The 13452-nt window shown below is 48.7% G+C and overlaps 1 protein-coding gene across 2 annotated transcripts in view; it reads left to right on the top strand.

Annotated features, from left to right (window-relative positions):
• The window catches only part of CIRBP (cold inducible RNA binding protein), a 6778-nt gene extending 1157 nt beyond the window's left edge, over positions 1-5621 (top strand). The window contains exons 2-8 of one of the 2 annotated variants that reach the window (XM_083421928.1): positions 1014-1124; positions 1585-1691; positions 2096-2234; positions 2330-2420; positions 2517-2584; positions 3048-5371; positions 5495-5621. In XM_083421928.1, the coding sequence (XP_083278054.1) occupies positions 1014-1124; positions 1585-1691; positions 2096-2234; positions 2330-2420; positions 2517-2584; positions 3048-3064 (533 nt within the window). In that variant the 3' untranslated portion in view covers positions 3065-5371; positions 5495-5621. The remainder of the gene's footprint in view (positions 1-1013; positions 1125-1584; positions 1692-2095; positions 2235-2329; positions 2421-2516; positions 2585-3047; positions 5372-5494) is intronic. The other variant, XM_083421929.1, reaches the window with a different exon arrangement.
• The last annotated feature ends 7831 nt before the right edge of the window (positions 5622-13452 follow it).

Genomic DNA, 13452 nt, shown 5'->3' on the forward strand with positions numbered 1-13452 from the left:
GGGCCTTGGAGCTTTAAAAAAAAAAAGCATAGGAATGGGCTTGTTTACATTTTCTGAGGTTTTTTTCAGCTGTGATAGACTACTAATCCCATGCAATATAAGAATCTACAATTCTTTTTCTTTATGCTTCGCTTCCCTTCCCCCCCAATACTTTTTCCTTTTATTTGCCTACTTGCAAAAAAAGGAGCATGCCTCCTGCATTTCCAACAATTCTGTAGAAGGGGCGTAGCGTGGGTTGTCAGCACCCAGGGCAAGGCAAGTAATTTGCGCCCCCTAACCCCCAGATGTTGCGGCCGCACCCCCCACGCTACGCCACTGGGGACGTTTGTGGCAAAGGTGGCTTTTCATGCAGTGTTGGTTAGTACAGTGGTACCTCTGGGTGTAGGTTTTATTTTATTTGTTTTTTATCTTATATTTTGGAAATGTACATCCAGGTTTTTCCCTTTATTTTGGGGGGAGGGCCCCAAGAGAGTGGGACCCTAAGCTATAGCTTGTTTAGCTTGTACCTAAATCTGGCACTGATTATAGCCAAAACTCAACATTAAACAACAAGTGTTATTCCAATCCTACCACAGTGGTACCTCAGGTTAAGAACTTAATTCGTTCTGGAGATCTGTTCTTACCCTGAAACTGTTCTTAACCTGAAGCACCACTTTAGCTAATGGGGCCTCCCGCTGCTGCTGTTATCATCCTGAAGCAAAGTTCTTAACCCGAGGTACAATTTCTGGGTTAGCGGAGTCTGTAACCGGAAGCATATGTAACCCGAGGTACCACTGTGCAGTATAAACAAAAGTTTAAAGGTAATGAAACTGTTTTCTCTTCTGCGTTGGATGGGCACTCTTTGAAGAAGACAGATAAAACAGGATTTGTGTCACTGGCTGCTAAGCTCCTTAAGTTTTGAGTGAGTCGTGACCCCACCCAGTTGATGATCCGGCGAACTTGTCCTAGGAGGGGTGCTGTATGTTGTCACCTTGGGCGAATGCTGAACGCAAGGCTTGTTTTTTTGCTCCCAGGGGAGAAAATGGCATCAGATGAAGGAAAGCTCTTTGTCGGCGGCCTCAGTTTTGACACCAATGAACAGTCGCTGGAGCAAGTCTTCTCTAAATACGGACAGATCACTGATGGTAATTTAAAAAAAATTTACTTCAGCATCGATTGGTACGTGGTAGGCTCAGCCGGTATAAAAGATAACCTTGAGCTTGCCTCACACTCAAATTAAGAATGTAATAAGCACTCTGATTAGCACAAATTCTCATGGGGATAAGTTTGGCTTTGCCCTGACCTTAAGTTGACCAAATAACAAACCTCTCTCACCACTAGAGAGCCAGTGTGTTGTATTGGTTATGAACAGTGGACTCGTAATCTGGTGAACCGGGTTCGCTTCCCCGCTCCTCCACATGCAGCTGCTGGGTGACCTTGGGCCAGCCACACTTCTCTGAAGTCTCTCAGCCCCACTCACCTCACAGAGTGTTTGTTGTGGGGGAGGAAGGGAAAGGAGAAGGCTAGCCGCTTTGAGACTCCTTCGGGTAGTGATAAAGCGGGATATCAAATCCAAACTCTTCTCTTCTTTTTCCTTCCCACCAGTTGTTGTCGTCAAAGACCGAGAAACCCAGAGATCCAGAGGGTTTGGCTTTGTCACCTTTGAGAGTGTTGATGATGCTAAAGATGCGATGATGGCTATGAATGGGAAGGTGAGTTCTGTTCTGAACAGTGGTCCTTGGTAGGACAGAAGTCCTTCTGTTTTTAGGGTGTGATCACGATAGAACAACTGTTTAAAAGTTAGCAGTTTGGGGAAATGTAACTTCTCGGTGGTGGGGCCTCCCCATCAGAGGTCAAGGAAATGAACAACTACCTGACTTTACGGAGACATTAGAAGGCAGCCCTGTTTAGGGAAGCTTTTAATGTTGAATGTTTTATCGTGTTTTTACTATTCTGTTGGGAGCCGCCCGGAGTAGGTGGGGAAACCCAGTCAGATGGGCGGCGTATAAATAATGAATTATTATTATTAACTGTGGATCTGTTTGATAGTCACCGCTTTTGTGTGCGTGTTAATTGTGGAGCACTGCGCTAACCCCAAAACTCCTCCTTTTTCCAGTCTGTCGACGGCCGCCAAATCAGGGTTGATCAAGCAGGCAAGTCGTCCGACAACAGGTCCCGCGGCTACAGAGGCGGCTCGGCTGGCGGCCGGGGCTTTTTCCGCGGAGGCAGAGGCCGGGGCCGGGGCTTCTCCAGAGGTGAGCCGGGGCTTGCAAGTGGCCTCTGTACCTTCAGACTTTGGTTGCGTTGAATTGGATGCATCTAAAGCCTCTGTTCGGTTCTCCTTCCCCAGGAGCCGGTGGAGACCGAGGCTACGGTGGCAGCCGGTTTGAATCGAGAAGCGGAGGTTACGGTGGTTCTAGAGACTACTATGGTGGCAGCAGGTAAGCCCTGGGGAGGTTGGGTCAAAAAATAGCCCCATGCACCTGCTGGTTGTAGCTGTGCCTTGTGAATGAGCGTCTTCTCATTTCTCCCCACAGCAGGAGTCAAGGCAGCTATGGCGACAGGCCTTCAGGAGGCTCCTACAGAGACAGCTATGACAGTTACGGTAAGCCCTAGATCATAAGGGAAAGGATACACTGACACGGGAATGCCTGGAGCCTCTTTTTGATTTTTGCAGGGATGGTAACCTTTGGAAAGTACCGCTAGGTTCGCTTTGGAGCCTATTGCCGGCAAGCCTCTCCTTGCCTTCAAAAACCGCCGCTCTTCTGGCAGGCCTTTAACAGGGGGGGAACTCCCCGTCCTCTTTAATGCATGCGCCACGCTTAGTCGGACCCAAAGCCAAAATTGCGAGTCGTTCGTGACTAGCGGTTTTTTCCCCCGGAAGCTGGAAATGACGCCAGAGAAACCCTCTCGAAAGCCCAGGAGCGAAAAAGAAAGGGGTGGGAGATAAGGAGCGATAGCGTTGGTAGCCTTGAGGTGCTTTTGCAAGCGAGTAGGGGAGGAAGAAATGCTGGGACCTTTGTCTATGCTTCGGTGCCTTTACAATTCTGCCTGCTTCTTGTCCTCAGCTACACACAACGAGTAAAAAACCTTCCTGGCTCAAGATCGTCCTTCCAATGGCTGTATTTATAAAGATTTTGGGAGCTTCGCTGAAATCCGTTCTTGTGTAGTCATCTCCTTTGTATATTCTCACTTTTGTAGTAAACTCTCAGTTCTGACCTTGTCAAAACAAAAACACAGCCTGACAGCTTCTAATATGCGACGGTCTGTTCAGACTCAAAGAAAGCTCTGGGTTTTTCCTCTCTCAAGTGTTTTAGCGTATTTTTTTTTTTAAAGCACTTAAGATTTTAGTTCATTTGTGAGCAGAGGTGTGTGTGTTTGGTTGTGTGTGTCCTTTAGTGTGTGTGTGTTGTTTTTTTATTAAAAAGAAAAAAGACTGGAAGGTTTTTGGGGCCCCATTTCTGTGGTTTTTTTGTTTTGTTTTATTTTGAGCGAGAAAGGACCGTAATTGTTCAGTAGAAGCTGAGCGAGCTGTGAAGTCGGTTTGTTTTAGTGCATCGTTTTGTAACAAACTTTAGTGTAGCAAGGTAGGCGCTGTAGCCTGGGTATGACTTTATAAACGACTTTAAAAGGCAACCCACCTTGGTATACCTAAAGCGAAACTTTGCTTGTGTGTTCAACCTGCATTTAAGAGACTTTTTGCTTGTATGCCATAAAACGTATCCCAGAAAGACTCTGCAAATCTTAACTCGCAAGAGGCTCGTGGAAAAAATAATAATGTTTGTTTCTGTTATCCTTTTTTTACTGGAAGAAAAGTATGCCTAATTGATGTTGTAATTTTGAAGTGGTTGAAAAGGATTTCTTGTACAGTTTTCCTTTTGGCTTCACGAAGCCTATTAAAAGTCCATCTGAAAAAAAACACAATTATATCTGCTCTTGAAATTTTACGTCTTGCTGCACAACACAACTCAGGATTTGACCGTCCGAAGTGTACAGTCAGAAAGCAAGGGCAGCTAGCTTCAGAGAGAGGATTGCAGGCTGGCTATCGTAACGGTGGCGAAAATAATGCAAATCTTACTGTACTTTTAAGGCCTAGATAGACGCCAGGTCAGGTTGAGGGTGATTGAAGCAAGAGTATCTAAAGGAGCGTAGCCGCCACCTTTTTCCCATCATGGGCTCAGTTCTCGGCTCGGCTGGAACGGACCCAAACTTTGAAAAATAACCACACCGCTTCCCATAGTAATTTGCACCTGGTGACTCAGAGCGAGACAGCTTGCGACAAGAGTTAGTGCGTGCGCAAGAATTAGCTGACACCTTTGGTAGCTTGAAAAGCCAGCCAGACGTTCTTAGCCGACAAGGGAGCCTCGTTCTAACCGGGGTCAGCCGCTGCTGCTGCCAATTCTTGACAGTGTTCCAAGGCCGATAAATGTGACCTAATTTAGCTAGCTTTGTCGTTGCCTTCTTAAGTTCTGAGAATTCTCTGCTAGCGTATGGAAAACGGCAGTGCCTTGACGAAAAAGCGAAGTGTTGTGCATCCAACAGAGAGAGAAAACCTCTGGGACGAAAGCTGCTCTCTTGGCTAGTTCATATGTGGGGATAGTCCCGTAATTCGAGGTAACTCCTTTCCTCATGTCCGCATCCTTCCTCCTGTTGAGAGCTCATATTTTTATATATATATTTGAAAGTCTGAATGTTTTAACCCGTCTGAAAACAAAATTTTCTCTGCCAATTTTGGTCAGCTGAAAAAAACAACCACCCTTTTAAAAAAAAATCCTCTTTTTTTAAAATCTCCTGTACCGAGTCTTTGGTTTTTGTGGCATAAATTCCACGTGGGTCAGAAGGGGTGTTGCGTTCACAGCCATTTCTTTGCCGGTAGGGTAGATGTCAGATTGGGGGGGAAATGAATTTCCCCCCCAAGGGACTAATGCTCATCTCGGGAGATTCTTCCTTAAGACTTAAGTCCACGTAACTGTAACGTTCTCTGCCATCGTGTTTGCATTTTAACTTTCCCCCCGTAGCCCACGCTTATTCCTAAGCAACCGTTTTCCTCCGCGACTAATGCTTTTTGTGGGGGGGTTCAGCTGCCATTGTCCAGTCCGAGGGGGACGCAGGTTCAGTCTCGGAACGCTTGACCCCCCACGCTGGGCTCTTGAGAGTCAGTGCGGGTTCGCAGAAACCCTTTTGTAGGGAAACGCTGGTTTCTGGGCAGGGTGTGTGAGGGGAGGCCAGGGTAGAAAGCGTAGAGGCTTTGCTGCGTGGGGTATATATGTACATTTGTAACCCGAGTTTGTCTTGGCAGGTTGACGGAGGAAAAAAAGACCATTGATCAGGAAGTGGTTTTGAGGCTGAGCACGGAACATAAGACCGTAAGCCAACTTCGACTCTTTAGCAGGTAAGGTTCTTGGTAGTTTGCTAGGCGTATGGGTTTTGTTTTCAGATTAACGCTGACATATATGTCCTAAGCTTTCTTGTCCGGGGTGTTAACTGCGTATTTCCCCCCGATCTTCTCTTTCAGTCGCGTGCTGCATGGAAGAGGACCGGCGAGGAGAACACCGGCCTCCGGGCTGGGCAGCAAAAGCTTCAAGAGCTGTTTGGGTTTTTTTAATGGATTCAACAAGGCTAATAAAACACAGGGCTACAAATACGGCTGAGTTGTGCATATACGCTGAAGGCAACGGGGAGCCATGGGGGGGGGGAATGTGTTGGCAACACTTGCACCCCCAAAAAATGCACATCGTGGAGTTATTACAGTGGTGCCCCGCAAGATGAATGCCTCGCAAGACGGAAAACCCGCTAGACGAAAGGGTTTTCCGTTTTGGAGGTGCTTCGCAAAACAAATTTGCTATGGGCTTGCTTCGCAAGACGAAAATGTCTTGCGAGTTCCTGCGATTTTTTTTCACTCCCCACCCCCTTTTTCTAAGGCACTAAACTGCTAATAGCCTTTTAACAGCTAATCCCTTAAGCCTTTAATAGCCGCTAATAGCGCTAATCCACTAATAGGGTTGCTTCGCAAGACGAAAAAACCGCTAGACGAAGAGACTCACGGAACGGATTCTTTTCGTCTTGCGAGGCACCACTGTACTAGCCTAGTTGAATTACGAGGGGAATGTAGCTCTTAAGAAAACTGCTTAGGGGTGTCTCTAGCCCTCCGTATCTAGGAAGCCTTGAACCCCCACCCTATTACCCGAGATCCTTTATTTTGGGGCTGGGTCGTGAGAGAAGCCTCCCAGGTTGTAAAGAGTTCTGGCAGAGCGACGCTGAGCGTTTAGGGATGAAGGGGACCTTTCCAGAAGGCTGTTCTGTGAACTAGGGGACATTCCCGACACAGCGCAGGAGGAGCCCGAGGGTAAAACTTCCTTCTACGCTTTATGGCGCAAGTTAGCCGAGAGCTTTTGAGGCTCTTCGGTTAAAGGGATATTTGTTGGGAGTGCAGGGAAGGGGCAAGCTTTGCAGGACGCGGGTGGCGCTGTGGGTAAACTTCAGCGCCTAGGGCTTGCCGATTGCATGGTCAGCGGTTCGAATCCCCGTGGCGGGGTGAGCTCCCGTCTTCAGTCCCAGCTCCTGCCCACCTAGCAGTTTGAAAGCACCCCTAAGTGCAAGTAGATAAATAGGTACTGCTTTATAGCGGGAAGGTAAACGGTGTTTCCGTGTGCTGCGCTGGTGCTGGCTTGCCAGAGCAGCTTCATCACGCTGGCCACGTGACCCGGAAGTGTCTCCGGACATGCTGGCCCCCAGCCTCTTAAGTGAGATGGGCGCACAACCCTAGAGTCGGACACAACTGGCCCGTATGGGCAGGGGTACCTTTACTACGTCATTGCTTATTTCGTAACGCGCACTGCTTCATTGCAGCATACGAGAATAAAATCGTAAATAAATGGAAATGTTTAAATTGGCAGTAAATTATAAGCTTAAAACTCCAACGTTCTATGTATCTGGGAAGGCTTAGCTAAACATGTTTTAAGCAGACGCTTAGTAATTGAGAAGAATAGATGCCCTGGGTTCTCCCTACAGATAAAGCTCATTGGCCGCCAAAAGCTGGGTTTCAGAAACAGCATATACCTAAAACCTCTTGCAGAAAACGCGCAGCCCCAGTGAACAAAAGCCGTAGCTTTTGAAGGCCGTTTCTTGGTGGATTTTTGGCTCTGATCTTGTGAATCTGCCCAGCTCCCCAAACTCAAAAGCAATTTGCCATCAGCCTGACTGCCACACAATTTCTGTAGGAGGCAGTTAATGTCTCCAGTTTGTAAGCTGTGCATAAACCCAAAAGCTTGCTCGCTTCAGCTCCTGCCCATTCTTAAGCCAGCTTTCGATCAAATAATTTCCCAGCCTTAAAATGGAAAGTGGGGTGGGGGTTTTTTAGAAGGCGTAAAGAGCTTTGTATTCACACTGCAGCCCACTTAACAGCCCGAATCTGCTTTTAAGATTTAGCCAGAGAGGTTCCCAATGTGACTTTTCATGCAATCACTTAAGGCTGTCTCTGCACTCTTTAAAACACACAAACACTGAGGGAGATGGGATGTGGGGAGAGGAAGAACTCAAAACTTGGGCATCAGTTCTTAAAAGAGTTTACCAGTTGCTCAAACCCTTAATTGTGATTTCTACCCATCTGTCCTAGGCAGCCTTCTAGAGCACTGCAGAATTTTAGTAGATTTGTATAATGCCTTTCATCTGTAGATCTTGGGGGAGTTCACAACATAAAAATACAGGATAAACATAATAAATCTACCATCTACCCCACACATTTAATAGAAAGGTTCTAGGATTTTAATAAGGAAAAGACCTGGTTGAAGAGGAATGTGTTTCGCCTGGTTCCTAAAGCTGTATTAAAGGCACCAGCTATATCGCTGGGGGAAAATCATTCCTTAAACTCGAAGGTTTGCAGCCCACTAAATTTAGAGTAGACCCAAATCTATACTTGCCGGTTTAACAAGGAAGTTTGGGGTAGCTCAGTCCATAGGGCACGAGACACTGGATCGCAGGGCTGTGGGTTCAAGCCCCTGGTTGGGCAAAAAAATGTCTCAAGGGGTTGGGCTAGATCACCCGCAGGGTCCCACTTTACGATTCCATGAAAGGACGGACTAAAATGGCGAGAGAGGCACACGGAAAAGCCATAGCGACAAGACTCCTCACTTAAACGTGAGCCGGCGCACGTAGACAAAGCCGTGTCCTTCAAATGGGTCTGCTCAGAATATGACATAACGCTACATCAAACCCCAAGTCTTCTGCCTGACGTGACGGCCTTTTAGATCCTTGGGAGTTTGCCTAGTCGAGGGGTAGGCAACCTAAAGCCCGGGGGCCCAATTGCCTTCTCAATCCGGCCTCGGACAGTCCGGGATTCAGCGTGTTTTTACATGAGTAGAATGTGCCCTTTGATTTCAAATGCATCTCTGGGTTATTTGTGGGGCCTGCCTGGTGTTTTTACATGAGTAGAATGTGTCCTTTGATTTAAAATGCATCTCTGGGTTATTTGTGGGGCATAGGAATTGGTTCATTTCCCAAAAAAAATAAGAGTCTTGTCCACTACATGGTCTGAAGGACGGTGGACTGGCCCATGGCTGAAAAAAGCTTGCTGACCCCTGGCCTAGCCTTAAATCTCCCAGGGTCGGGTAAGGTTCCCCATTGCCCATCGTCCTTTAAATGTGAGCATAGGCTAGTAGCCCTCAACACCCCCCTCTGAATTTTGGCCATCCCATAGTTTCGTGAAGAAGTGCTTTGCCTGCTCTGAATCTCCCAACATTTGGCAGAAGGGAGCCAGACTTCTAAAAGCCATGTCTCCAGATGCTGCTCTCAATTGTCCTCTTCTGGTGTCCTTTAAAGGCACGAATGCTTAATCTGAGGGTCATGGTTCAAGACCCATTGGGCGGGAGGTTCCTTTATCGCAGGGGGTTGGACTAGATGCCTCTGGGTGCCTTCCAACTCATCCACAATTCTGCAATTTCAGAGAAACGGCTTTCCCTGCTCAGACTTGTGGCTTTTTTCATCTCGCCTGCTTGTTGTTCCTCCCTGGGCACACATCTTCCAGGAGAGCTGGTCTTTGAGTGGCCTTTTCTCCTTGCGGGCGAAAGAAGCAGGATTTTTAAAACCTGTGCCTGTTTTTCCTAGTAGAGGGTGCTTTATGGCAAGAGAAAGAGAGACACAAACAGTGATGGCCATTCAGAAAGAATCTCTGCGGGAAAATAACATACTTAAGGTCAGAGTTGGGGGACCCCTTGTGTGCGGAACCGGGGCTCAATGCTAGAGCTTCCTATGTTTTCTAAACTGGTCCTTTTATTTCGAACAATGAGGACTAGATTCTTTATTCCCAAGGAAGGGAGGATAGTGGTTTTGCATGTAGGATGGGCCGAGAAGGCTTGAAATCTTGGAGCTGCCAATCAGTGTAGGCAATATCTAGCCAGATGCGCCATGGGGGGTGTGTGGTAGCAAGCTGCCCATCCCTGAGTTGCAGCTGAGTGACATCTGGAAGGCTAAAAATCCCACGGCTTTTAAAGGTAAAGGGACCCCTGACCATTAGGTCCAGTCATGGCTGACTCTGGGGTTGCGGCGCTCATCTCGCTTTATTGGCCGAGGGAGCCGGCGTACAGCTTCCGGGTCATGTGGCCAGCAGGACAAAGCCGCTTCTGGCGAACCAGAGCAGCGCACGGAAACGCCGTTTACCTTCCCGCCGGAGCGGTACCTATTTATCTACTTGCACTTTGACGTGCTTTCAAACTGCTAGGTTGGCAGGAGCAACGGGAGCTCACCCCGTCATTGCGGGGATTCGAACCGCCGACCTTCTGATCGGCAAGTCCTAGGCTCTGTGGTTTAACTCACAGCGCCACCCGCGTCCTTTTAGGGAAATGCCAACCAGACGTTGAGCTGAACTGGCCTCCAGAGGCAACATTCCCAGTCCTCCAAATGACAACAACACCCAGAGTTAAACTGTGGAACTCCTTGCCACAGGAGGCAAGGACCGTTTTTCTGCAACTGACCAGTTGCCCCCTCCCTAGGCACACAAACACACACACCCTCCAATTTGCATTTGTCTCTCACACCCGGAGCGTCCATACCCAGAAATAGTACACCTTTGAAAGGTAGTTGCTAGGTGGCAAATATACACCAGGGAGGCTGCTGCTTTGCAGCCCAGTGCTGTTAAGGGATATTCAGCCGACAGCCAGACCAGCCACCGACTCCGGCTGCACGGCTATAAGAACTACCTTTTAAGACTTTGAGATTGCTTCTTTCCTCCTCCCTCCCCCTTCCTTCTTCCTCTTGTGTGCCGTCTCATTTTCAGTTGTGGGCCTGATTTTGATTTTGTAAGCAGCTTCAATACCCTTTTTTTTTGGCGTGGTGGTAGGGGAGGGATCTTAAAAAGCAGAGACATCACCTTGCCAACAAAGGTCCGTATAGTCAAAGCAATGGTTTTCCCAGTAGTGATGTATGGAAGTGACAGCTGGACCATCAAGAAGACTGATCGCCGAAGAAAGGATGCTTTTGAATTCTGGTGCCGGAGGAGACTCTTGAGAGTCCCATGGACTGCAAGAAGATCAGACCTCTCCATTCTGAAGGAAATCAGCCCTGAGTGCTCACTGGAAGGACAGATCCTGAAGCTGAGGCTCCAATACTCATGAGAAGAGAAGACTCCCTGGAAAAGACCCTGATGCTGGGAAAGATGGAGGGCGCAAGGAGAAGGGGACGACAGAGGACGAGATGGTGGGACAGTGTTCTCGAAGCGACCAGCATGAGTTTGACCAAACTGCGGGAGGCAGTGGAAGACAGGAGTGCCTGGCTTGCTCTGGTCCAGGGGGTCATGAAGAGGCGGACACGACTAAACAACAAAAGGGGAGGGATGCAAATAATATATTTCACCGGGCAAAATCTGCCGCCTTTGACAGGGTTCCTCCGTAGGGGGGGAGCTGGGCAGAAGGTTTGCCTCTCAGGCTTAAACAGAGGCATTCCTACAGAGGGAGCAGGCAGCAGGTGGATTAAAAAAGCCAGCCCATGTTTCTGAGCTCCGAGCCTCCGCGTCATAGGAATGCCTTGTGTGTTTTGTCTCAGCCTCCTGGGTTTATCTGTTCCTCCGGGGGCATCGCATCTCTTTTTCCATCCAAAACACAGGCTAGTTTCCATGCTCTCCATCTTCCCATGGCAAAAAACAAAATGTACCCCAGCTGTACGCAGAGAGCTGTGCGCTTGCGCAAAACCCATGCGTATTTTGGAAGCTTAAAGGCAGCACCAGTCGAGTGTTTTGTTCCTTTTGAAGCTCCACACCTTGTCGATTTAATAAAGCTATTTTGCTTCTCTGACCTGTTTTGGGGAGCCTTGGAAAAGGTTGGACTGGGATCAGGCTGGGTCTCCCTTGTTCGTTGGCAGGGAAAGGCCACGGGGAGACTTGGGGACCTGTAAAGGTAAAGGGACCCCTGACCATTAGGTCCAGTCGTGGCCGACTCTGGGGTTGCGGCGCTCATCTCGCTTTATTGGCCAAGGGAGCCGGCGTACAGCTTCCGGGTCCTGTGGCCAGCAGGACTAAGCCGCTTCTGGCGAACCAGAGCAGTGCATGGAAACACCGTTTACCTTCCAGCCGGAGCGATACCTAGTTATCTACTTGCACTTTGATGTGCTTTCAAACTGCTAGGTTGGCAGGAGCAGGGACCGAGCAACGGGAGCTCACCCTGTCATTGTGGGGATTCGAACCGCCGACCTTCTGATTCGCAAGTCCTAGGCTCTGTGGTTTAACCCACAGTGCCACCCGTGTCCCTATCCTTTCTGCCAGGCATGCATTTATTTTCCAAACCTCTATCACATCCCCCCAAACGCAGTAGGTAAAGGTAAAGTGACCCCTGACCATTAGGTCCAGTCGTGGCCGACTCTGGGGTTGCGGCGCTTATCTCACTTTATTGGCCGAGGGAGCTGGCATCCAGCTTCCGGGTCATGTTTTTTCCGCTTGCAGGCTTTTAACCCTGCAGCTCCCGGAATTAAAATCAGCAAAGAAACAACTTCATGGCTAGAGGAAACTGGAACTACAACTCCCGTCAGCTGCTGTGCCAGCACCGTGGTTGGGAGACATAGTTTGAATCCCTGAGGGGGCAGGAGGCCGAGGGAGGCTGTTCTGCCCTTAAACCCAGTGCACTGTCTGAGGCCGCAGGACAGACAGGCAACCTAGAATAGAATTGGAAGGGGAGGTCTAGCAATGCAGGAATATGCAGCTGTCTCGAACCTGCAACCTTGGCATCATCAGGGCTGCACTCTGACCAGCTGAGGTAAATCCATCTCACACACACACACACACACTCAAATACACAAACACACAGGGAAACTCGCAAGCAAGGAATGACAGAGGGCCTGGGCTTTCCCCCAGCTTCTGGTAATCAGCAACTGCAGAAGTGGGAGGTCGAAATCGGGTTTTTAAATGTAAGAAATAAATCAATTGGGGGGGGGATGAATGTACAAGTTCATAGAGGAACTCTTCATGGCGAGAGAACTGCTCACAAAGCAGAAATGGCTTCTGAACACCAGGTGCCGGAAGCCACAGGGCAGCTTTTGTGTTCGAATCCTGCTTCCTGGGGCATCCAGATGGCTCTTCTGGCGTTCTTAGTTCCCCCTTAAAGGTCCCCTTTAAAGGGACGCGGGTGGCGCTGTGGGTTAAACCACAGAGCCTAGGACTTGCCGATCAGAAGGTCGGCGGTTCGAATCCCCGCAATGACGGGGTGAGCTCCCGTTGCTCGGTCCCTGCTCCTGACAACCTAGAAGTTTGAAAGCACGTCAAAGTGCAAGTAGATAAATAGGTACCACTCCGGCGGGAAGGTAAACGGCGTTTCCGTGCGCTGCTCTGGTTCGCCAGATGAGCAAGATGAGCAAGCGAGATGAGCGCCACAACCCCAGAGTCAGTCACGACTGGACCTAATGGTCAGGGGTCCCTTTACCTTACTAGGTTGATAATCTGTCCCTGCCTATGAAAGTGTATAGGGCAGCTCAAAGTAAGCCCACCAATTTAATATGTCAACACGTACAGAAGTCATTAACATTGCGGTTGTTGTATAAGGGATTATTATTTGAAGCGGAATGTCAGATTTTGGAAAGCAGAAATAAAATCAAACCCATCAATTCTAGCCACCTAAATTATATACCGTAATTCAGTATCTGAATGATGGCATTGGCAATTGTATTATAATCTGGCATTGTTATAACAAGGCTACTAAAAAAGTAAAGGGACCACTGACCATTAGGTCCAGTCGTGACCGACTCTGGAGTTGCGGCGCTCATCTCACTTTACTGGCCGAGGGAGCCGGCGTGCAGCTTCCGGGTCATGTGGCCAGCAGGACTAAGCCGCTTCTGGTGAATGAGAGCAGCGCACGGAAACGCAATTTACCTTCCCACCGGAGCGGTACCTATTTATCTACTTGCACTTTGACGTGCTTTTGAACTGCTAGGTTGGCAGGAGCAGGGACCGAGCAACGGGAGCTCACCCCGTCATTGCGGGGATTCGAACCGCCGACC

This window comes from Podarcis tiliguerta, assembly GCF_965153285.1.
Source record: "Podarcis tiliguerta genome assembly, chromosome: 18".
NCBI classification, from domain to species: domain Eukaryota; kingdom Metazoa; phylum Chordata; class Lepidosauria; order Squamata; family Lacertidae; genus Podarcis; species Podarcis tiliguerta.